Here is a 24950-nt window from a genome sequence, read left to right on the forward strand (position 1 = left end):
AGGGCTGGGCGGCTTGTTTCCCACCCCCACCCCGCTCTGTGTAGGTTTATTTTTTCACCTTTCAGCAGAGGTGAATGAGTGGATACACACAGGGTGAGAGGGAATGTCAAGTCCCTTCAGAATCTGAGCGCAGTGTTGTGTGTGAGTGTGTGCTGTCCAGCACTGTCTACTCATCCAGTCCAGCTGCAGGCTCAGCTGAATTGAAGGTCATCAGCTTCTGCCCCTCCTCTAATACTCTGCTTGATCAGGACAGCTGTGGAAGGAATTGCTGTGATGTGTAGAAGCAGGGTTTGCAATACGACAGTGATTCTTACAGTTAGTCTTCCAGCCACCAGAGGGCGCCAGTGCTTTATATATATTTGCCCACTGAGGTTTCTAGAGGAGGGGCCACCTGGGCGATTTGGGTACAACAGGACAGAATTAATTACAGACTAAACAGCTTTAGAATTCATAGTCAGTTTATTTTTGTCTGATATGCGCACAGACTTGAGCAGCCCACAGAGCCTGAAGCAGTGGAAGTGAAGGAGAGACTGGTCCCAGTGCAGTGTCACAGCTGTGTGGAGGAGCCTGTAGACTCCAGTCAGGAGGCTGTCTGTCCCCCCAGCTGGCAGTGAGCTCATCCCAGCTGCGAGAGAGACCCTGCTGGGCTGGGCTGGGCTGGGGGCCCCAGGGCTGCAGCCGATCCCGAAGGCCCCCCAGGTGAGAGTCGGCGGGGGTCCGAGCGCCTCTCTAGGGGGTCTCTCCTGTCCGGGTCCCGCTGGCCGCTCTCCGTCTGGACCTGATCTCCGTCGCGATCACGGCGCTGACCAGTCCGGCCAGGCCGCAGGCCACCAGGGAGGTGTGCACTGTGTGGGAGGTGGAGACCCCTGCTGGAGGGAAGAGGGTGGTGCAGGAGGGGGGTTAGTCCAGCAGTGGGGAGTCTGGGTTCTCACCCCCCTCCGTCTGCTGCAAGACCCCCAGCCAGCTGGTCACACTGTTCCCTGAGGTGACCATCAGCCGCAGGACCAGTGAGGTCTTTGATGGTCAATAGAGGACATTAAAGACCACAGAAGGTCATTAAGGGTCAGTGCAGATCAGTAAAGATCTGTGGAGGTCATAAGGGGTGAGTTGAGAATATTTAGAGTGGATGGAGGGTCAGTGGAGGTCAAGAATGGAAAGTGAAGGTCAATAGGGTCATGTAGGGGCAGTGAAGGTCGTGGAGGGGCAGTAGGGTCATGTAGGGGCAGTGTATGTCACGAGTGGTCAGTGGAGATCATGTAGGGGCAGTGGAGGTCGTGGAGGGGCAGTAGGGTCATGTAGGGGCAGTGTATGTCACGAGTGGTCAGTAGAGGTCATGAAGGTCATTACGATTCAGAAGACACACCAGCCAATCAGAGCGCAAGAGAGTGTGAAAACGTCCCGGCCCACACAGCTCGTTAGGCTGCTGTGGTTAATTGATGTGAGGACAGCAGGCAGTCCGGTTCTGGACAGGGTGTCAGCGTCGACCCAAGACGGGAGGAGAGACAGAGAGAGGAACAGACAGACAGGTGAAATCAGTGTGGAGGAGGAGTGAAGCAGCAGTCAGTACCTGGACTGGGGCTCTCAGCGTTGGGGTCTTTAGTACTATCAGGGCTCCCTCTCGTCACAGTGTTGGGGTCTTTAGTACTATCGAGACTCCCTGGAGTCACAGTGCTGTGTCCTTTAGTACTGTTGGGGCTCCCTGGAGTCACAGTGCTGTGTCCTTTAGTACTGCTGGGGCTCCCTGGAGTCACAGTGCTGGAGTTTTGAGTTCTCTTGGGTTGCCCTGGAAACACAGTATGAGCCTCAGGTTAAAAGACGAACTTCAGTCACCAGAGAAGGAAGAAATGGTACGAACCGGTTTCTCAATCTGACCACACTGCTCCTCATCCTCACCTCCCAGCACCTCCAGCTCTGCCACAGCCTGACTGTTACAGTAGTACAGTTCAGAGTCGTCCAGCGATGCATCATGAATGTAAAGAGCACCATTGGACCTCTGCCTGCAACAAGCTGCCCAGCCCTGTGGTTGAAGCCGATACCCTGGCTTCTCTCCAGACACAGCTGGGTGAGCTTCCCCAGTCAGGACAGGAGGCTCTTCTGTACACAGAGGGTGGTGGGGGTGGGGAACAAGCCACCCAGCTTGATGAGGACGGGATCCTCCACTGAATTATCTCCTAAGTATCAAACGGGCTCGATAAGCCTCATCGCCTCCTCTCGTTCATGACCTTGCCCCATTTTCTCATGTGTTTTGGGACAAAAATGAAAAATGCAAATATTCTGTCATAAGTAGTCTGGTGAACACAGAAACCAGGTTCAATCTGCTCACCTGTCATCACCTGTAAATCTGCCACCGGCTGCCTGTTACACCAGTACAGTCCGGAGTCTCCAGGCTTCACACTCCATATCAGGAGGGAGGACTCGTCAAGAAGAGAGAATCTGTTCTGTGGATCATCAGCTCCTTTGACCAGACTTCCATCCTCAAGTCTCACCACCACAGTGTGATTAGGACCACCTCTCAGAGTGACTGACCACAGTACTGGCTCATTGAAAGAAACAGGCTTCGACACAGCACAGATCAGGGATACAGATCTTCCCTCTGGGACAGTGCGGATCACTGGTCCTGCAGAAACAGTTTTTCTCATTGAAACACTGATCCTGAACACGCACACCGAAATACTACCACAAATCATCCACAGACAGATGATATTCTACCACCCTGTGGTGTAAATGGGTTTTTAGCAGTTGTTGCTTCAGAAAACGTTTACACAACATAAATACTGTATCCTATAGTTTTTCTTATGTGTAGTCACTGCTTTCATTTTAACCAGTAAAAATATCGTTAATAGTCACTAGGAATGTACGTGAATGTTTTGCTTTAAGCACCCAATTAAAAAATATTACATTTGACTTTGCTAATAAACAAGAGACGAATAACTGAACTTAATGCAGCTAAATAATATTTTCAATGATGAATAAGCCGACGTAAATCACACTGAAAACCAGAAAGAAAACACAACTTTTCGGTTATACAGCCTTCTTCTGGTCTCCAGTGTGAGATGACACCTACTTGTCTACTTTTCGAGTAGTTTTCACAACCAAAACCACAGCACAGCTTAGCCTCATGTTCTCTCATTGGCAGCAGTTAATTTAATTCACCAAATAACCCATTACAACTCAATTGTTAAATTAAAAATTACACTTCAGCATTGAGTTAAAACAACCTAGAGCATTATTTTGCTGTCTGTCAAAGCCTGACTATTATCACAGCTACTGTACATACTTTGTGTTAAACATTTTAATCGTATTAAGAAAATGTTTGAATTGTACAATATTTTTCTAATATGGCTGCAATTTCACATTTCATTTTTCTGTCCACATATTTTTAACGTTACATCTCTGGTCAAAACAGTTAAATATGAAAGGAAAATTCATAAGTTAATAATTCAATCTACAGCTAATCTGAAAGTAAATGTCACATCTATATACTGAACCCATAACTAAGGTAGGATGTATTTGTGTACACTTTTTGTAATTAAGTGCAAATAGCCATCTTCAATTCTACTGGAGGAGAACTATCCCCCTCACACCCCCACAACCTAGCTCTGCTGAGATCAGGCTCAGTAAGGCAGAGACCGAGCCGGTGTCTTACCTGTCTGGGCCAGAGGGGCGCTCCCACAGAGCAGGAGACAGATCCACAGAGCACCGGACACAGCTGAGCCCGTCATCAGGAGGCTGACCCTCTCCAGCTTCTCCAGCGGTCACTGGGCTGCGTCTCTTCGACAGCAGGGACACCCTCACAGCCCTGGTCTGCGGAGATCAGGTTCAGCAAAGAGGAAGCTCCAGAGAGAGGTGGACAGGTCTGTCTTCAAGAGTGCTGAGGAGAAGACAGTGCTGGTCAGCCGTGTTCAGTGAGCTGCGTCTCTTACAGAGCTAGAGGACGCCCACAGCCCTGGTCTGCGGAGATCGGGGTCAGTCAAGAGGAAGATCCAGAGAGAGGTGGACAGGTCTGTCTGCGAGAGCGCTGAGAAGACAGTGCTGTCAGCCGTGTTCAGTGAGCTGTGTCTCTTACAGAGCTAGAGCACGCCCACAGCCCTAGTCTGCGGAGATCAGGTTCAGCAAAGAGGAAGCTCCAGAGAAAGGTGAACAGGTCTGTCTGCAAGAGTGCTGAGGAGAAGACAGTGCTGGTCAGCCGTGTTCAGTGAGCTGCGTCTCTTACAGAGCTAGAGCACGCCCACAGCCCTGGTCCGCGGAGATCGGGGTCAGAGAGCAGCCAGGACCGTGCGAACTCAGAACGCAGCGCTGATGAGCTGTGGTCGGGTCAGTCTTGACACTCTGATGACAGACACCGCGGGGGACTGACAGACACTTTCTGCTGACACCGGCCACGCGGACCAAAAATAACGCCCCCGTTCGGCTGCTCGCTCCCTCCCTCTCACCACTGACACGAAAGAGCAGAGCGGGGACGTGCCCACAGCCCGGGGGGGGGGGGGGCGGGTTGAGATCAGTCACAGACGCGCTCAGCGGAGGAGAGACAGGCGCAGGAGGATGATGACGCCAGCTGTGGTGAGGGGTGAGAGGAGTCACGTGGCCTCTTCCGAGAAGAGGAACAGCATCGGACCCAGACTGGGACTTCGGCGTCCTTTGTGTGCGTGTCTGGAGAGAAGCCAGGGTATCGGCTTCAACCACAGGGCTGGGCAGCTTGTTCCCCACCCCCACCACCCTCTGTGTACAGAAGAGCCCCCTGTCCTGACTGGAGGAGCTCATCCAGCTGTGTCTGGAGAGAAGCCAGGGTATCGGCTTCAACCACAGGGCTGGGCAGCTTGTTCCCCACCCCCACCACCCTCTGTGTACAGAAGAGCCTCCTGTCCTGACTGGAGGAGCTCATCCAGCTGTGTCTGGAGAGAAGCCAGGGTATCGGCTTCAACCACAGGGCTGGGCAGCTTGTTCCCCACCCCCACCACCCTTGTGTTAAAATAAGCCCATTAAAACCTGACAAATCATGGTTTTCTACTTACTGGACCAGAGGTCACAGACCCCTGGACTGACTGGACCAGAGGTCACAGACCCCTGGACTCACTGGCTTCTCAATCTGACCACACTGCTCCTCATCCTCACCTCCCAGCACCTCCAGCTCTGCCACAGCCTGACTGTTACAGTAGTACAGTCTAGAGTCGTCCAGCGATACATCATGAATGTAAAGAGCACCACTGCTATAAACATGGTATTTCTTTTGTTCTGTGTTGGGTATCTTCCCTGTGATGTCAGTGGTCTGTGTGTCCCCCTCTCTGTCCCTCCTGTATGTCCACTGGACTGAGGTCCCCTGTGCTGGAGGAGGGTCACTGCAGTTCAGGACGAGGTGGTGACCCTCAGGCACAGAGATTCGCCCTGTGGGACAGTGACACGGACACTGAGAGAGGCCGACTCAGGACAGAACGTAGGGAAAGCCAGTCTCTGTGAGAGGGCAGTAGGCTGGAGGTGCTTGTCTGGACTACATTTCCTACATGGTGCCTGTTCTGTTGTCTGATACACTCATCACGGTGTCCCGACACGTATAGATTCTCCATAGGTTCCTGCTGTAAGGGATTAAGAGTGTGTTCAGAGTTTCAACAACCTTTAACATGAATCTCAAATGTGTTTTAGTTCGGGAATAAGAGATAGGGACGTCATGTCTGACAGATGACCTCTGACCTCTGACCTCTGTGCCAGGATAACAGAGTGTTGATTCAGGTGATGCAGTAAAAAAACATCTGTTTTCCATATGTGAAGAAACAATTTGAATTTCTGATCTCTCCTGAGTCAGAAAGAGAGAGTATTTTATTAGAGAACAGAAGCTGTGGAGTTCAGTCATTGAAACGTTTAATTCAAGACAGCGCTCTGTCCTGACAGCAGTCTGAGCACAGGCAAATTCATTTTGAATTCAGAAATGAAATCTACTTTCAGATTTAAAGGAGCTGTTTTGCAAGAAGATCTAGTGTGAGATCGCAACAGTCAAAACACAAACTGGACAAGAAGATCTCAAGACAGATCTAGGAAAAGAGTAAGATGAAAGTCCTCACCTGTCGTCACCTGTAAATCTGCCACCGGCTGCCTGTTACAGCTGTACAGTCCAGCGTCTCCAGGCTTCACACTCCATATCAGGAGGGAGGAATCGTCAAGCACAGAGAATCTGTTCTGTGGATCATCAGATCCTTTGACCAGACTTCCATCCTCAAGTCTGGTCACCACAGTGTGATCAACACCTCTCTGAGTGACTGACCACTGTACTGGCTCATGGGAAGAAACAGGCTTTCTCACATCACAGTCCAGGATTACAGATCCTCCCTCTGGGACAGTGACAGTGCGGATCGCTGCACCAGACTGGAAGAACAGTCTGGTGAAGAACAGACTCAGAGCAACAGCCCCTCTGTCTACATGGGAGACGGGCCGACACACAGGAGGGGCTGGGATTGGAAAATTGAAGAAAATAACTTATTTCAATCAAACATCTTCCAGTTGTGTCTCATCCTGCTACAGAATGAGCTCAGGATCAGCTTCACTGATGAACTTCTGTTCGTTTTTCTTTGACATCTCATTGTGTTTCTGCAGGGCATGAGCATCATGTGACAGAGGCGCCGCCCTCCAGGGAGCACAGAGCAGTTACAGACCCTCTGGGTCCTGACTGTCCCCTCACATTCCCCCGATTCAGGTATGAAGAGAAGCCGTTTCTCTGAGCTGTGTGTGCGGAGCTGCAACAGGTGAACTTGTACAGGTGACCCAGCCATACAGAGTAGAGTACAGTACAGTATTGTATAGTACAGTACAGTAGAGTGTAGTACAGTATTATAATGTGTAGTACTGTTTAGTGTAGTACAGTACAGTATTGTATTGTATATCGTAGTACACTAGTGTATTGTATAGTACAGTAGAGTGTAGTATAGTTTTATAATGTGTAGTACTGTACAGTGTAGTACAGTACAGTATTGTATTGTATATTGTAGTACACTAGTGTATTGTATACTACGGTATAGCAGAGCGTGGTATAGAATGCCCCAAAAAGATTTTTACAGATGACAATGCCATACAGTGTACAGTATTGTGTTGTATAGTACAATATTATAGTATTAATATAGTATTATATATTGCTTTGTCATTCAGACAAGCTCAGTGTAGTGTGAGAGATTCAACAAGCACTGGGGCTCTGATGAGAGAACAGATATGACCCAGATCACACATCCCCAACATCTCTGCGCAGTTTCCTGTCTGTCAGTGACCACGGCCTGAGCTCTTGACCACACAGGTTATGTGTTTGAAGAAGCTCACTGCCGTTTGTTACAATAAGGAGAAGCTGTTGTTTTAAAATAGGCTCTTGTTGCAAAGCAGCTTCTCAAAAACTGTTTTGAACGGCATTTTCATCGTTCAGTCTGCTGGAAAGGGTGATGATCACAGGGAGCTCTGAGCCAGACCCTTTCAGACAAACTGACCTGTGGAATTCCTGGAGAAATCTCATCCCAGTGTCCAACAAGCCATCCCCAGAAACTGTCAAAATACTTTACGTGTTAGGAAATAAACAACATTCTAACATGGGTGTGTGAAACCAGTATATTTCCCTTATCAGCAGTGTTGTACGTTATATTCAGTAATAAAAGCTAGGAGCTGTCTGTTATATATCCGTATTCTCAATGTATCAGTGTTTTATACAAGAAGTATTGAACAAATGTTGATAATTGTGATGACGATTATTCTTTGTGTGTGTTACTCACCAGCAGACAGGGGCGCAGCTGCTGGAGCCTCAGGGGGGGTCAGAACAGTGTGGAAATCCTGCCCCCCCCCCCCACACACTGACACTGGGAGCCCCCTCACTCTCCAGCCCCCCACACTGACACTGGGAGCCCCCTCACTCTCCAGCCCCCCACACTGACACTGGGAGCCCCCTCACTCTCCAGCCCCCCACACTGACACTGGGAGCCCCCTCACTCTCCAGCCCCCCACACTGACACTGGGAGCCCCCTCACTCTCCAGCCCCCCACACTGACACTGGGAGCCCCCTCACTCTCCAGCCCCCCACACTGACACTGGGAGCCCCCTCACTCTCCAGCCCCCCACACTGACACTGGGAGCCCCCCTCACTCTCCAGCCCCCCCGAGAGAAGACAGTCCTGCTCTTACCTGAGAGGGATCCTCCGGCCAGGGAGAGGAGGACCAGCAGGAGAAGCTCTGGGGCTCCTCTGAGTCCCTCCATGACTCTGCGCTCTGAGAGAGTGAACTGAGGGAGCTCAGCTCTTCCTCTCCTGCCTGCAGCCCAGTTCTGCACACTTCCTGCGTGAAGCTCTGTGTTTCTCCACTCTGCGCGTTTCCTCTGAGAGGGAAGGTCTAAGACTCTCTCTCTGCTGCCACACTTGACTGTTCAACTCTCTCGACCTCCCTGTCGAGAGTCGGTGATGTCAGTGGGGGCCCTGTGAGGGTCTGGTTCCTCATCAGCCAGAACAGACACGGCAGCGGTTTCCTCTGCGACTCCTGCAGTGAATCCTGGGAGCCGGAGGGCCGCGGCTGTGCCGGCGAGCGAGATCGGGCCGGCAGCGGCGGAACGAGACCCTCTGAATGGACACAGCTTGCTCCCCACCCCCACCACCCTCTGCGTAAAGATGCACTTCCTGTCCTGACTGGAGGAGCTCACCCAGCTGTGTCCTGAGAGAAGCCAGGGTATCGGCTTCAACCACACGGACTGGGCGGCTTGTTCCCCACACCCACCACCCTCTGCGTACAGAAGAGCCTCCTGTCCTGACTGGAGGAGCTCACCCAGCTGTGTCTGGAGAGAAGCCAGGGTATCGGCTTCAACCACACGGACTGGGCGGCTTGTTCCCCACACCCACCACCCTCTGCGTACAGAAGAGCCTCCTGTCCTGACTGGAGGAGCTCACCCAGCTGTGTCTGGAGAGAAGCCAGGGTATCGGCTTCAACCACACAGACTGGGCAGCTTGTTCCCCACCCCCACCACCCTCTGCGTACAGAGGAGCCTCCTGTCCTGACTGGAGGAGCTCACCCAGCTGTGTCTGGAGAGGAGCCAGGGTATCGGCTTCAACCACACGGACTGGGCAGCTTGTTCCCCACCCCCACCCCCCTCTGTGTAAACTAGGACCTTTGAAAATTCCCAGCCTTTGTCCGTGGACCCTATCCCCCAATTCCAACCTTATTTCCTTGCATTGCCGTGTCTGTTGGAAAGGGCTTTCAGGGAGGGGAAGTGTTGAAACTTTATCTCCAGGCTCCTCGGCTCAAATTCTTAAGCAATTTCCCCCTCACTGCTCTGCTCACTACATGAGTCGCTCGCTCCTTTTGATGACCAGGGGTTTGCTGGAATGCAGCTGCTTTACCCAGAGGAAGTGTGACAGGGCAGTCCTTAAGAAGAAAACAGTAATCGCATCACGCTTCTTTCTGGAAAGTTGGCAAACTGTGTCACTTACCAGGGTCAAGTAAGGGACGCAGATGTTCAAAAGAGTCCTCTGTCATACCCTGTGAGCGGATTTAAAAGGATACAGAGAGATGACCATGTCAGAGTGTCTTCTACAAGCCCTTCCAGTGTCCAGAGAGATGACCACATCAGAGTGTCTTCTACAAGCCCCTGGCCAGTGTCCAGAGAGATGACCGCGTCAGAGTGTCTTCTACAAGCCCCTCCAGTGTCCAGAGAGATGACCACGTCAGAGTGTCTTCTACAAGCCCCTCCAGTGTCCAGAGAGATGACCACGTCAGAGTGTCTTCTACAAGCCCCTGGCCAGTGTCCAGAGAGATGACCACGTCAGAGTGTCTTCTACAAGCCCCTCCAGTGTCCAGAGAGATGACCACGTCAGAGTGTCTTCTACAAGCCCCTCCAGTGTCCAGAGAGATGACCGCGTCAGAGTGTCTTCTACAAGCCCCTCCAGCGTCCAGAGAGATGACCGCGTCAGAGTGTCTTCTACAAGCCCCTCCAGCGTCCAGAGAGATGACCATGTCAGAGTGTCTTCTACAAGCCCCTGGCCAGTGTCCAGAGAGATGACCGCGTCAGAGTGTCTTCTACAAGGGCCAGTGTCCAGAGAGATGACCATGTCAGAGTGTCTTCTACAAGCCCCTCCAGCGTCCAGAGAGATGACCGCGTCAGAGTGTCTTGTACAAGCCCCTGGCCAGTGTCCAGAGAGATGACCACATCAGAGTGTCTTCTACAAGCCCCTGGCCAGTGTCCAGAGAGATGACCACATCAGAGTGTCTTCTACAAGCCCCTGGCCAGTGTCCAGAGAGATGACCACGTCAGAGTGTCTTCTACAAGCCCCTCCAGCGTCCAGAGAGATGACCACGTCAGAGTGTCTTCTACAAGCCCCTGGCCAGTGTCCAGAGAGATGACCACGTCAGAGTGTCTTCTACAAGCCCCTCCAGCGTCCAGAGAGATGACCACGTCAGAGTGTCTTCTACAAGCCCCTCCAGCGTCCAGAGAGATGACCACGTCAGAGTGTCTTCTACAAGCCCCTGGCCAGTGTCCAGAGAGATGACCATGTCAGAGTGTCTTCTACAAGCCCCTGGCCAGTGTCCAGAGAGATGACCACGTCAGAGTGTTTTCTACAAGCCCCTGGCCAGCGTCCAGAGAGATGACTGCGTCAGAGTGTCTTCTACAAGCCCCTCCAGTGTCCAGAGAGATGACCACATCAGAGTGTCTTCTACAAGCCCCTCCAGCGTCCAGAGAGATGACCACGTCAGAGTGTCTTCTACAAGCCCCTCCAGTGTCCAGAGAGATGACCGCGTCAGAGTGTCTTCTACAAGCCCATGGGCAGCGTCCAGAGAGATGACCACGTCAGAGTATCTTCTACAAGCCCCTAGCCAGTGTCCAGAGAGATGACTGCGTCAGAGTGTCTTCTACAAGCCCCTCCAGTGTCCAGAGAGATGACCGCGTCAGAGTGTCTTCTACAAGCCCCTCCAGCGTCCAGAGAGATGACCGCGTCAGAGTGTCTTCTACAAGCCCCTCCAGTGTCCAGAGAGATGACCGTGTCAGAGTGTCTTCTACAAGCCCCTCCAGTGTCCAGAGAGATGACCACGTCAGAGTGTCTTCTACAAGCCCCTCCAGTGTCCAGAGAGATGACCGCGTCAGAGTGTCTTCTACAAGCCCCTCCAGTGTCCAGAGAGATGACCGCGTCAGAGTGTCTTCTACAAGCCCCTCCAGTGTCCAGAGAGATGACCACATCAGAGTGTCTTCTACAAGCCCCTGGCCAGCGTCCAGAGAGATGACCACATCAGAGTGTCTTCTACAAGCCCCTGGCCAGCGTCCAGAGAGATGACCACATCAGAGTGTCTTCTACAAGCCCCTCCAGTGTTCAGAGAGATGACCACGTCAGTGTCTTCTACAAGCCCCTCCAGTGTTCAGAGAGATGACCGCGTCAGAGTGTCTTCTACAAGCCCCTGGCCAGCATCCAGAGAGATGACCACGTCAGAGTGTCTTCTACAAGCCCCTCCAGCGTCCAGAGAGATGACCATGTCAGAGTGTCTTCTACAAGCCCCTCCAGCGTCCAGAGAGATGACCGCGTCAGAGTGTCTTCTACAAGCCCCTGGCCAGTGTCCAGAGAGATGACCACGTCAGAGTGTCTTCTACAAGCCCCTCCAGTGTCCAGAGAGATGACCACGTCAGAGTGTCTTCTACAAGCCCCTCCAGTGTCCAGAGAGATGACCACTTCAGAGTGTCTTCTACAAGCCCCTCCAGTGTTCAGAGAGATGTTACAGGTTTTCTTGCTTTATAGTAAGAATATGAAAGACATTGACAGAATGTGTAGATACATATTGTACTATGCAGTACTAGAAAGTATTGAACTTGAGGTAAATGAAAAGAGTAGATGATAATATATAACTAGGGTTAATATTTTATTTCTTTCCAAATGAGTGCCCAGGTCATTTAAAGTATAACGTCTGTTAACGTGGGACAATACTTTTTTTTTATTGTTATTGTTATGTTAGGAAAATATCTACTTTCCTGACTGGATGATACAGCTAAAATTACCAACGATGAGCCGAAGGGCCTGATTTGTCATCTGCTTCCTGTTTTCATCTCTAGGTTGACATCCGAAGAGCCGGCAACACCTAGGTCACAGTCTGTCACTTATCGGTCCAGTTCAGGCCCGGACAACAAGTTCTGGGGCTTCGTCTGCACGACAATGATCTTTTTGGGCTTTTTTTTTTACGTTTTTGTGATAGATATTCTACAGGCCTTCTGATTATGAACGTATTAGCCAGAAAAATACTACCCCAACCTCCGCTGAGGTCACCAATAGGAATTCAGTGCAAGGGCTACCTTTGGTATGTAATAGGCCGTGCTGCTTTGCACAGAGAGTGGTGGGTGTTGTGGACAAGCAGTCCAGCAGTGCTCTGGCGGGTGATCCTTCGTGTTCCACCCCTACCAAGGGATTTGATGAGGCGTTGTGTTACATCTGCTGCTTTAAAGCCAAGAGAAGTGAACTCACGAAGGCGTTTCGCTCCTCGGAAGTTTCATAAGCTGTTTCCGACACCCGTTGGTTCTCCGTGGTCGAGGTTTTTGTTTTTGTCGCGTGTCAAAATGTTCCGATTTGACATCTTTACGCAAAGGGTGGCGGGGGCGTGGAACAGGCGGCCCCGCCGTACGGTATGGTACTGAAGCAGGGGTCCTCGGCTTCAGTTTTGTCCGGCGGGTTTTGTGGGTCTCTCTAAAGCTCTGGCTTCTCGAGGACAAGAAAAAGTTTTTGCCGTTTTAATGAGACAAACAATGCGCACTGAATCAGTCAGCAGCTCATTTTTTAATTTTTTGTGTGTGTGTGTGTTCTCTGCTCTGCCAAGCCCCCTTCCACAGAGATTCAGTGCGGCCCAGTTCCGGGCAGCAGAGGAAACCACCTAACGGGTTTCACAACCCTTTCCTCCTGTCTAATCAAAACGCCTTCACTCGCTCACAGCTCCTGAGACTTCTGCGTGTCTCTCAATAAAGGGATGATGCCGTGCCTTTACGGATGTTTGCTTTTATGTTTTTCTTTTTTGTTTAATAATAATAATAATAATAATTAATTAATAATAATTGCTTACACTTATATAGCGCCTTGCTGGACCCTCCCCTCAGAGCTCTTCCCAGGTCAGGGGGATCCCCTCCAGCCCCCCCAGTGTGCAGCCCCCACCTGGATGATGCTCCAGTCCGCTCAGCACACAGCAGCTCTCAGTGGGGAGGAGAGCAGAGGGATGGAGCCAGTTCAGAGAGGGGGGTGATTAGGAGGCCATGATGGGTAAGGGCCAATGGGAAATTTGTGGTTTAATTAATGGTTTAATTCTCCTGTGCCTTACCCATGTACCCCTGTACCCACGTATACATGTGCTGGTGGTGTCACAGAGTCGGATGAGACAGCTTAGTGACGTCACACTCCTGAACTCCGGTGTTGAGGGGGGCTGCCCCTTTGGCGTAGGGGTTCGGCACAGAGGTGTGGTAGCCGTTGGGAGACGCACAACCAGTGGGCCCACGTGGAAATTGTGCGCGAGTGGGTTGAAAGCCCGAGGACTGGACGAACTGTCCGTACGCAGAGGGTGGTGGGAACTGGGGAACAAGCTGCCCGGCCATGTTTTTGAAACCGGTCTTAAGCTGAGGGCTTTCCAACCCCACCCAGGCAAAACTCCGCGCAAAAGGAAAATCAAAACAAAACAGGAAGCACCAGAAGCAGAACTTGTCTGGGGGGAGGACGTGACAGCGTTGGGTTTGCAACACTTCCTGCCTGCGCACACACCGAGGGGCACCATGGAGCGTGGCGGTCCTGTTCCAGCGTTTCTCCTGCTGACGCTCCTGGTCCGGAGCTCCCGGTCAGGTAGGACAGTGACCCCCCTCGGGGATCGTGGGATGTGTTGCTGGGCCCGGGTCTCGGCACGCCAGGCGTTGACGCTAGGAAGAGAAGCTGATGTCAGAGTGGAGTGAGGGATGAGAATATTCAGTGAGGATGTTCTCGAGTGAGATGAGTTATTCTGTCCCTTCGCCTGTGTCACTCATGACTCAGAATTCACTTAGCGTGATTTCTGTCACACGTCTGTGTCACCCGTCACAACTGGGGTGGGGAGGTCGGGTTGTCCTGTCTGTATCACACTGTCCAGACTGTGGTTGGACTGTCCAGGCCTGTCTGTCCCCCACTGTCCAGACTCTGGTTGGACTGTCCAGGCCTGTCTTTCCCCCACTGTCCAGACTCTGGTTGGACTGTGTTGTCCTGTCTGTCCCCCACTGTCCAGACTCTGGCTGGACTGTGTTGTCCTGTCTGTCCCCCACTGTCCAGACTCTGGCTGGACTGTGTTGTCCTGTCTGTCCCCCACTGTCCAGACTCTGGTTGGACTGTGTTGTCCTGTCTGTATCACACTGTCCAGACTCTGGTTGGACTGTCCAGGCCTGTCTGTATCACACTGTCCAGACTCTGGTTGGACTGTGTTGTCCTGTCTGTCCCCCACTGTCCAGACTCTGGTTGAACTGCGTTAGCTGTCTGTATCACACTGTCCAGACTCTGTAATATATTAACAAGTTATAAATAGTTAATAATATTAAAGGTTGCTAATAGTTTTAATAACATTGTAGTAATGCCCCTAATTATTATTAACATGTTTAGTAACCTGAGCAGCAGGAGGACTGAGGCAGATCGCTGCCACACCCTGGGCCTCTCCCGCCAACCCAGACTCAGTGGGGCTGTGTGGGTTGTGTTTAGTGCCGGGGGGGGTGATGATCTGAATGAAGGTTCATTGCAGACAACATTAACCTCTACCCTGATCTTCCACAGGGCTGACACATCACTCTGTCCCAGAGGGAGATCCAGTAACCCTGGAGTGTGGCATGTCAAACCCCCCTTCTCCCAGTGAGCTACTGCAGTGGACAGTCACTCCGAGAGGTGGTCCTGATCACACTGTGGTGACCAGACATGAGGATGGACATGTGGTCAAAGGCGTTAATGATCCACAGAACAGATTCTCTCTGCTTGATGATTCCTCCCTCCTGATATGGAGTGTGAAGCCTGGAGACGCTGGACTGTACAGCTGTAACAGGCAGCCGGTGGCAGATTTACAGGTGACGACAGGTGAGGATCTTGAACTTGTTTGTCCATATCTTGCTCCTGTCTGATGTGACCGTTTATCAGGCATCTTGCGGCAGACCGACAGCTGACGAGAGGGCGGTGGAGTTAAGTCTGGCAGCCGGATCAGAATCCCAGTTATTCCCACTCCCCTGTCCTCTCCGCCCGGGAAGAGCATCCCTGGGGACGTTTACTGACGGAGACTGCCTGACACCTCCTGTCGTGCTGCTCAGTTCCACCCCCTGCTGGCGAACTGGAGCCAAGCGACCGGACAGTACTGGGTCCTTTCTGCTCTGTAGGCCCAGTGTGGGTGAGCTGGGCCGGTCGTCCTTAATGGCCAATTACACCCCCAAAAACAATACTAGTGAATCAGTCAAGCCACAGTTCAGAGACCCTTCCCAACTGTGGCCTGTCTTGTGTCTTAACTTATTAGGGCTTTCGCTGTTGACGATGTTTCGTTGTGTGGCAGAAGGTGGTTTTTTTTTTTAAATGTCAGTGCGTTGTGATTCCAGGGGACCCCGTGATTACTGAAGCCCCCGGCACTGAGAGCCCCGGTCCAGGTACCGACACCCCGACTGACTGCTGCTTCACTCGTCCTGCACACAGATTTCACCTGTCTGTCTGTTCCTCTCCCTGTCTCTCTCTCTCTCTCGCTCCCTGTACTCTGTTACATGGGGTAAGGGGGGGTCTGGGCTGTCGCTAAGACACCCTGTACTTCTGGGGTGACCAGAGGGCTGCTGCTGCTCTGGGGGGTCAGCGAGGTCGCGGTCATGCCCTCCTGTCCAGTGTGGAGACAAGAGACAGGTACCTGCAGGCCAGTAACGCCTCCCCCCTCGTGGGAGAGCTCACTCACCAGTTCAGTGTCTCTGGTTGGCCTCGTTGCTGTGGGACAGCAGTAGCTGCCTGTTGTCGAAATGAAATGGAGATGATAACGTCAGGGGCAGCAGAGAAGGAGTTTCTGTGTGGAGTTCGCACGTTCGCTCTAGTGTTGGGTGGGTCCAAAGACATGCTGATGGGGGTGTGTGAGTGTGAGTGTGTGTGTCCTGTGATGGACTGCTGTCCTGTCCAGGGTGTGTGTGTGTCCTGTGACGGACTGGTGTCCTGTCCAGGGTGTGTGAGTGTGTGTGTGTCCTGTGATGGACTGGTGTCCTGTCCAGGGTGTGTGAGTGTCTGTCCTGTGATGGACTGGTGTCCTGTCCAGGGTGTGTGAGTGTGTATGTGTGTCCTGTGATGGACTGCTGTCCTGTCCAGGGTGTGTGAGTGTGTGTGTGTGTCCTGTGATGGACTGGTGTCCTGTCCAGGGTGTGTGAGTGTGTGTGTGTGTCCTGTGATGGACTGCTGTCCTGTCCAGGGTGTGTGAGTGTGTGTGTGTCCTGTGATGGACTGGTGTCCTGTCCAGGGTGTGTGTGTGTGTGTCCTGTGATGGACTGCTGTCCTGTCCAGGGTGTGTGAGTGTGTGTGTGTCCTGTGATGGACTGGTGTCCTGTCCAGGGTGTGTGTGTGTGTGTGTGTCCTGTGATGGACTGCTGTCCTGTCCAGGGTGTGTGTGTGTCCTGTGATGGACTGGTGTCCTGTCCAGGGTGTGAGTGTCTGTCCTGTGATGGACTGGTGTCCTGTCCAGGGTGAGCCCTGCCTTGTGCCTGTTGCCTGCTGGGACAGACTCCAGCTCCCCCAGTCCCCCCAGTGGCCCTGGACTGGAGGGAGCTGTGGGAATTTGGACGGAGGGATGATGATGTCCTCAGTGCTGCAGTCCCAGGTCATGTGAGAGGGGTCTGCTCTGCCTCTCTCTCACAGTCCAGCCTCAGACACTGGGACGCCACCAGAGCGGGCACAGGGGCCGGGAGCCCAGCCCTGCACCGGGAGACACCTTTCTCCCTTGTCTGTCCACGCAGGGAGAGACGCGGGAGACGACACGGCCACGGGTAACACAGGATCCCCCACCGCCGCAGGTAGGAGAGAGAGGGCGGGCTGTACCGCGGACGGACGAGGCGCTGAGCCGCCGTCCCCCCAGCCTCACCGCCCGATCCCAGCGCCACAGCGCCACCTGGTGGAGGCCGGTGCGCACTGCCCCCCTCCTCCCTCTCCCTCTCCCTCTCTCTCTCTCCGCAGTCGTGGCGGCGGTGGCCTCCCCCCTCTGCGCGCTGGTCCTCCTGCTCGGACTGGCCCTGCTCTGGAGGAGGTCCAGGAGACGCCGGGCCGCAGGTAGGGGGCTCGCCGCTCTGGGGCTCTGTGAGGGGGGGCAGGCGGGCGATCGGTGGCGCAGAACGAGCTCCCCTCCTGCCGCGCGGCCGCTAACGAGCTCCTTCTCCTCCCCAGCCTTCGACCCCGGGGCCACAGCGACGGCCGTAGATGGCCCACCGGCGGCCGGTGAGTCCCGCTCTCTCGCAGCCCCCTGTCGACAGCGGGCGCTTTGCGGCTGGATGATTCGACCGTCCGGGACCGGTGGAGGGCATCTCCGCTGAGGTCCCAGATCAGGACCACCTTCTGTGGGGAGCTTGCGTGTTCTGCCTGCGCTTCCTGGAGCGGCTGGCCCGCTGGGTCCGCTGGCGGGGGGGAGTCTGATCCCGTGGCTGGCCGGCTCCCCCCTGCAGGGCGTGGCCCCGCCTTGCACCGTGTGACTGGGGAGGAAAGGTCATGCATCTCAAGGAATCCCGACACGCAGGAACCTCTGAGAGGCTATACAGGCTTGTTCCCCACCCCCGCCCCCCTCTGTGTACAGAAGAGCCTCCTGTCCTGACTGGAGGAGCTCACCCAGCTGTGTCTGGAGAGAAGCCAGGGTATCGGCTTCAACCACAGGGCTGGGCAGCTTGTTCCCCACCCCCACCCCCCTCTGTGTACAGAAGAGCCTCCTGTCCTGACTGGAGGAGCTCACCCAGCTGTGTCTGGAGAGGAGCCAGGGTATCGGCTTCAACCACGCAAGAAATGTGCAGGCACACTCGAGAAAGAAGAGGCAGTCGAATTACTGAACCTCAACGCACCCTGGATGCCAGCGGGCATCTGAGTGACCTTCTGCATCAGGCCCTGCATGAGGCGCGAGACTGTGAAGGCGGATGCGGGCTGTGTGTTGTGGTGTTGTGTTTCAGCTGTTACCTGTACTGGAAGGTGTCTGGATGTGAAATCCTACACGTGCTCTGTTAGTCACAGAAGTTAGAACGAGGTGCCTGCACAGCTCCTCTCTCACTGTCTGTCTCCCTGTCTCACAGGGGCTGAAGCAGCACAGAGCACAGCAGGACAGGTAGGTGCAGTCTGTCTTCACCTGTCTGCCTCACCTGTCCTGATCTGTCCTGAATGTCTGTCTGTCCATCTGTCCTGTCTTGACCTCAGTGTCTGTCTTTCCCTCTGACCTGTCTTGTCCTGAGTGTCTGTTTTGTCTTGTTCCGAGTATCAGTCTGTCTGTCCTGTCTTGTCCTGAGTGTCTGTCTGTCCTGTCTTGTCTTGTCCTGAGTGCCTGTCCTGTCTTGTCCTGAGTGTCCATCTGTCTGTCCTGTCTTGTCTTGTCCTGAGTGCCTGTCCTGCTTTTCTGAGTGTCGGTCTGTCCTGTCTTGTCCTGAGTGTCTGTCCTGTCTTGTCCTGAGTGTCGGTCTGTCCTGTCCTCTCCTGTTCCTGTTCTTTCTCGCTGTCTCTCCCCCCTATCTGAGATTCACCGGAAGCTCGGAGACCGTTGCTGCCGAGAATGTCAGGACAAACCGGGCCCCTCCCTTCCTGTCCCCGTGTCCCAGGTGGACGACGTCCAGGGGGAGGGAGAGGTCCACTACGCCTCCCTGGGACACCAGGGCAAGAGGGACCCACGGCCCCGAGCCCAGGACGCGGACTCCAGCGTGGTCTACTCCTCCGTCGCCCGGCGCGGGACCGACTGAGCGAGCAGGTCGCGGTGGACCGGCGCCCTTCCGACCGTCCCAGCTTGAGTGATGAACTGAAGAAGAGGACACTGCAGCGACGTCTCCTCACATCCCGGGGGCGGGTGCGCTGTGATTTGTACGGTTCGGTACTTATTTAATATTTGACACCGTGAGTTTCTCAATAACACTTGTAAGACGGCAGACTGCGCTGTCCGGACACGTGTCTTTGATTTTACGGTCCTGCCCCGAGTCGTCAGAGTTACGCCACTGTGCGCTGTCTGCAGGCTTGCCTCGCTGCTTGGGTCTGTCATACACACAGGTGCAGGTGCTCTCTGGGAACCCACACAGGTGAACTAATACAGGAGCTCTCTGGGAACTAATACAGGAGCTCTCTGGGAACGGGCACAGGGGCTCTCTGGGAACGGGCACAGGAGCTCTCTGGGAACGGGCACAGGTGCTCTCTGGGAACGGGCACAGGAGCTCTCTGGGAACAGGCACAGGAGGTCTCTGGGAACTAATACAGGAGCTCTCTGGGAACGGGCACAGGTGCTCTCTGGGAACGGGCACAGGAGCTCTCTGGGAACAGGCACAGGTGTTCTCTGGGAACTAATACAGGAGCTCTCTGGGAACGGGCACAGGAGCTCTCTGGGAACTAATACAGGAGCTCTCTGGGAACGGGCACAGGAGCTCTCTGGGAACTAATACAGGAGCTCTCTGGGAACTAATACAGGAGCTCTCTGGGAACGGGCACAGGAGCTCTCTGGGAACGGGCACAGGTGCTCTCTGGGAACTAATACAGGAGCTCTCTGGGAACGGGTACAGGTGATCTCTGGGAACTGGTACAGGTGATCTCTGGGAACGGGAACAGGAGCTCTCTGGGAACTAATACAGGTGCTCTCTGGGAACTAATACAGGAGCTCTCTGGGAACTAATACAGGAGCTCTCTGGGAACGGGTACAGGTGATCTCTGGGAACTAATACAGGTGCTCTCTGGGAACTAATACAGGAGCTCTCTGGGAACTAATACAGGTGCTCTCTGGGAACGGGCACAGGTGATCTCTGGGAACTAATACAGGTGCTCTCTGGGAACTAATACAGGAGCTCTCTGGGAACTAATACAGGTGCTCTCTGGGAACTAATACAGGAGCTCTCTGGGAACGGGCACAGGTGCTCTCTGGGAACGGGCACAGGTGCTCTCTGGGAACGGGCACAGGAGCTCTCTGGGAACGGGTACAGGTGATCTCTGGGAACTAATACAGGAGCTCTCTGGGAACTAATACAGGAGCTCTCTGGGAACGGGCACAGGAGCTCTCTGGGAACGGGCACAGGAGCTCTCTGGGAACGGGCACAGGTGCTCTCTGGGAACTAATACAGGAGCTCTCTGGGAACGGGTACAGGTGATCTCTGGGAACGGGAACAGGAGCTCTCTGGGAACTAATACAGGTGCTCTCTGGGAACTAATACAGGAGCTCTCTGGGAACTAATACAGGAGCTCTCTGGGAATGGGTACAGGTGATCTCTGGGAACTAATACAGGTGCTCTCTGGGAACTAATACAGGAGCTCTCTGGGAACGGGTACAGGTGATCTCTGGGAACTGGTACAGGTGATCTCTGGGAACGGGAACAGGAGCTCTCTGGGAACTAATACAGGTGCTCTCTGGGAACTAATACAGGTGCTCTCTGGGAACGGGCACAGGAGCTCTCTGGGAACGGGCACAGGTGCTCTCTGGGAACTAATACAGGAGCTCTCTGGGAACGGGCACAGGAGCTCTCTGGGAACTAATACAGGTGCTCTCTGGGAACTAATACAGGAGCTCTCTGGGAACGGGTACAGGTGATCTCTGGGAACGGGCACAGGTGCTCTCTGGGAACTAATACAGGTGCTCTCTGGGAACGGGCACAGGAGCTCTCTGGGAATGGGCACAGGTGCTCTCTGGGAACTAATACAGGAGCTCTCTGGGAACGGGCACAGGAGCTCTCTGGGAACGGACACAGGTGCTCTCTGGGAACTAATACAGGAGCTCTCTGGGAACGGGAACAGGTGATCTCTGGGAACTAATACAGGAGCTCTCTGGGAACGGGCACAGGTGATCTCTGGGAACTAATACAGGTGCTCTCTGGGAACTAATACAGGAGCTCTCTGGGAACGGGTACAGGTGATCTCTGGGAACTGGTACAGGTGATCTCTGGGAACAGGAACAGGAGCTCTCTGGGAACTAATACAGGTGCTCTCTGGGAACTAATACAGGAGCTCTCTGGGAACGGGAACAGGTGATCTCTGGGAACTAATACAGGAGCTCTCTGGGAACGGGCACAGGTGATCTCTGGGAACTAATACAGGTGCTCTCTGGGAACTAATACAGGAGCTCTCTGGGAACGGGTACAGGTGATCTCTGGGAACTAATACAGGTGCTCTCTGGGAACTAATACAGGAGCTCTCTGGGAACGGGCACAGGTGCTCTCTGGGAACGGGCACAGGTGCTCTCTGGGAACGGGCACAGGTGCTCTCTGGGAACTAATACAGGTGATCTCTGGGAACTAATACAGGTGCTCTCTGGGAACGGGCACAGGAGCTCTCTGGGAACTAATATAGGTGCTCTCTGGGAACTAATACAGGTGCTCTCTGGGAACGGGCACAGGAGCTCTCTGGTACACTCACTCAAAGGTGCACTCGGGGAAGAATTACTGGGGTTTCATCTGGGGAGTCTGGTACATTTCTGTCCTCCCTGCTAGACATTCCTAGGAAAGAGGACACACTGCGTATCCCGTAAAAACACATGGATCACATGGTCCTGGATTCTGATTGACAGACAGAGGAAACCCCAGGCTAGATCTCAGATAACACCAATGTATTTATTCCGTTTCTCCGAAGGAATCGACAATTTGCTTTCAAAATAATACAGGGCACGGTCAGGGAAGCGTCTTTTCATCCGGCCGACGCAGACCCGTACGAGCTCCACCAGAAATCCGCATCTCGCTAGAAAACGCCTCCCGACTGCGACATCCAGGCGGGCCGCTCCTTCCCGGAGGCTGCCGGGGAGACGGAAAACGTTATCTGTCCGTGCGACTTTGTCCCGCGGATCCCTGGGACGGGGGGGGGGGACACCTGGGGGGGGGGGTCAGGCCAGCGCTCTCTCTTCCCCACTCTGCTCTCTCCGTCGGCTCCTGATCCCCGTCACGAGCACCGCGGCGACCATTCCTGCCAGTCCGCCGGCCATGAGGCAGCTGTGGACCGTGTAGAAGGAGGAGAGTCCTTTCGGCAGGGAGAGAGAGGGGCAGCACAGGACCGGGTTAGTGTGGGTTAGACACATCACTGCCGTCTCCCAGACACACACACTGACACACACCCTCCAGGACCAGGACTGGACAGCCCTGCTTTAAAGACCCCTGGAGACTCTGCAGACACACACACACACACTGACCCCTCCAGGACCAGGACTGGACAGCCCTGCTTTAAAGACCCCTGGAGACTCTGCAGACACACACACACTGACCCCTCCAGGACCAGGACTGGACAGCCCTGCTTTAAAGACCCCTGGAGACCCTGCAGACACACACACACACACTGACCCCTCCAGGACCAGGACTGGACAGCCCTGCTTTAAAGACCCCTGGAGACTCTGCAGACACACACACACACGCACACACACACACACACACACACACACACACACACACACACACACACACACACGCTGACCCCTCCAGGACCAGGACTGGACAGCCCTGCTTTAAAGACCCCTGGAGACTCTGCAGACACACACACACACACACACTGACCCCTCCAGGACCAGGACTGGACAGCCCTGCTTTAAAGACCCCTGGAGACTCTGCAGACACACACACACACACACACACACACACGCTGACCCCTCCAGGACCAGGACTGGACATTCATGTCTTAATAATTTCACTACCACAATTGTGTAACTATTTAAATGAGATTTTTTTCAGTTTGTTGATTAACTAGCTCCTTCCCCGGGAGGTGTTAAATTTGAGGATAGAGGAAAGGTCAAATTCAGTAGAAGCTGGTGTATTTACCATCTGAATGCTCTTCACAGATTAATGAACCTGTCACCTACAGCTGTAACATAAATCCATGACTTGCCACAGCACAGCTGTTGTAAGTCTATAAAGAATTAACATATCAGAGTTAAATTTCATTCCTGCGGTGCAGTGTTCTAAGCAGAGTTAGATTCGAAAACCCACCTCTTATTGGAACACCTGGTTCCTGCTTGATCCCCGAGCAGACGGACGTCAAGAGGTCCTTGTTTATCTTCCCCAGTGCCCGGAAGTCTGCGATGCCGAACATGTGGGTGTCTGTGGGAAGACTGGCGATCGACTCCAGCTGGGAGCGTTTCAAATCCCCGATGCCCACCGCAAAAATTTCCACGCCCGAATTCCGCAGCTCGGCAGCCGGGATCTCCCCTCCAGCAACGGGAGTAAGGTGGGGTACACCCTCCCATCACAGGACACACACACACACTCACACACACTCACACACCCTGGACAGGACACCAGTCCATCACAGGACACACACACACACACACACACACACACCCTGGACAGGACAGCAGTCCATCACAGGACACACACACACTCACACACCCTGGACAGGACACCAGTCCATCACAGGACACACACACTCACACACACACACACACACACTAGACACACACACTTCCAGAAGCCAGTAAACCCCCCATCATGTTTAAGGATTGTGTGAGGAAACTGGAGCACCTGGAGAAAACTCACTCGAACATGGGGAGAACATGCAGACTCCACACAGACAGCACCCCACATCCACAATCGAACCCAGGACGCCCGAGTTGGGCGGCCACAACCACTGAGCCACCGTGCCACCTGTATACCTAATGATCACTGACATAATTCTGAGTTTTGTTTCTCCAGATGTTTCCCGCGTGGGAGCGATCAGTAGCACAGGACTCACCTCCCAGCGCCCTGAGAGCAGCTCCGCACCAGAGCAGGACCAGCCAGGCTGCACCACACAGCTCCATGTCGCGCCGGTAAGTGCCGAGATCAGCCCGAGTTTCACAACTCAAAACCACACTGACGAAGAAATAAGCCTCTCCCTGCTTAAAAGCCCACTTCCTCTCAGAGGCACGCCCGTGGTGAGCTCTTGACGCTGGGCTCTCTAGACACACCCACTGTGGACTCAAGCCCCTCCCACTGGGCTCTCTAGACATGCCCACCGTGGACTCAAGCCCCTCCCATTGGGCTCTCTAGACACACCCACCATGGACTCAAGCCCCTCCCACTGGGCTCTCTAGACACACCCACTGTGGACTCAAGTCCCTCCCACTGGGCTCTCTAGACACGCCAACCATGGACTCAAGTCCCTCCCACTGGGCTCTCTAGACATGCCCACCGTGGACTCAAGTCCCTCCCACTGGGCTCTCTAGACACGCCCACCATGGACTCAAGTCCCTCCCATTGGTCTCTCTAGACACGCCCACCATGGACTCAAGTCCCTCCCACTGGGCTCTCTAGACACGCCCACTGTGGACTCAAGCCCCTCCCACTGGGCTCTCTAGACACGCCCACTATGGACTCAAGTCCCTCCCACTGGACTCTCTAGACATGCCCACCTTGGACTCAAGTCCCTCCCACTGGTCTCTCTAGACACGCCCACCGTGGAGTCAAGCCCCTCCCGTCGGGCTCTCTAGACACGCCCACTGTGGACCAAAGCCCCTCCCACTGGGCTCTCTAGACACACCCGCCATGGACTCAAGCCCCTCCCATTGGGCTCTCTAGACACACCCGCCATGGACTCAAGCCCCTCCCATTGGGCTCTCTAGACACACCCACTGTGGACTCAAGCCCCTCCCACTGGGCTCTCTAGACACTTCCACTGTGGACTCAAACCCCTCCCATTGGGCTCTCTAGACACGCCCACCGTGGACTCAAACCCCTCCCATTGGGCTCTCTAGACACGCCCACCATGGACTCAAACCCCTCCCATTTGGGCAGTACAGGTAATATGGAATTTATGTTGAAAGCCACAGCATTTTAGAATTATTTTTGTTCCTTAATTGTTTTAACATGAACATGAATTTCAT

At 53.8% G+C, this 24950-nt stretch overlaps 2 protein-coding genes across 23 annotated transcripts in view; one reads left to right on the plus strand and one right to left on the minus strand.

Annotated features, from left to right (window-relative positions):
* Positions 1–24950, plus strand: part of LOC138242438 (melanoma-associated antigen E1-like) — a 65821-nt gene that overhangs the window by 23823 nt on the left and 17048 nt on the right. For 13 of the 21 annotated variants that reach the window (XR_011191565.1, XM_069197934.1, XM_069197945.1 and 10 more), the window contains 4 exons: positions 485–699; positions 13042–13225; positions 13601–13795; positions 14744–15037. Coding sequence is in view for 15 of the 21 variants with exons in the window: in XM_069197934.1 (XP_069054035.1) it covers positions 13219–13225; positions 13601–13795; positions 14744–15037 (496 nt within the window). In the remaining 6 variants the exon portion in view is untranslated. Of the gene's footprint in view, positions 1–484; positions 700–13041; positions 13226–13600; positions 13796–14743; positions 15038–15543; positions 15592–16923; positions 16981–17140; positions 17234–17347; positions 17399–18234; positions 18267–18750; positions 19072–21742; positions 21975–23155; positions 23318–23781; positions 23898–24950 lie in introns of those variants that run through there. The other 8 variants (XR_011191566.1, XR_011191567.1, XR_011191568.1 and 5 more) reach the window with 6 other exon arrangements.
* LOC138242444 (uncharacterized) lies at positions 441–4466 on the minus strand. 2 transcript variants are annotated; one of them, XM_069197976.1, is made up of 4 exons: positions 3647–4466; positions 2324–2617; positions 1568–1783; positions 441–866 (listed from the first exon to the last, which is right to left on the minus strand). In XM_069197976.1, exons 1-4 carry the CDS (start codon positions 3720–3722, stop codon positions 730–732), a joined length of 723 nt encoding a protein of 240 aa, XP_069054077.1. In that variant the 5' UTR covers positions 3723–4466; the 3' UTR covers positions 441–729. The 2 variants fall into 2 exon arrangements, with proteins under 2 accessions (XP_069054077.1, XP_069054076.1); XM_069197975.1 differs by having other exon boundaries at positions 441–869.

This window comes from Lepisosteus oculatus, chromosome 14 (assembly GCF_040954835.1).
Source record: "Lepisosteus oculatus isolate fLepOcu1 chromosome 14, fLepOcu1.hap2, whole genome shotgun sequence".
NCBI lineage: Eukaryota > Metazoa > Chordata > Actinopteri > Semionotiformes > Lepisosteidae > Lepisosteus > Lepisosteus oculatus.

Coding starts and splice junctions, on each gene's coding strand:
- LOC138242444 (XM_069197975.1), bottom strand. CDS start 3,722: ATGACGGGCTCAGCTGTGTCCGGTGCTCTGTGGATCTGTCTCCTGCTC. Junction 2,618..3,646: donor CGCCCCTCTGGCCCAGACAG/GTAAGACACCGG, acceptor CTGTTTCTGCAG/GACCAGTGATCCGCACTGTC. Junction 1,784..2,323: donor AGATTTACAGGTGATGACAG/GTGAGCAGATTG, acceptor CTGTGTTTCCAG/GGCAACCCAAGAGAACTCAA.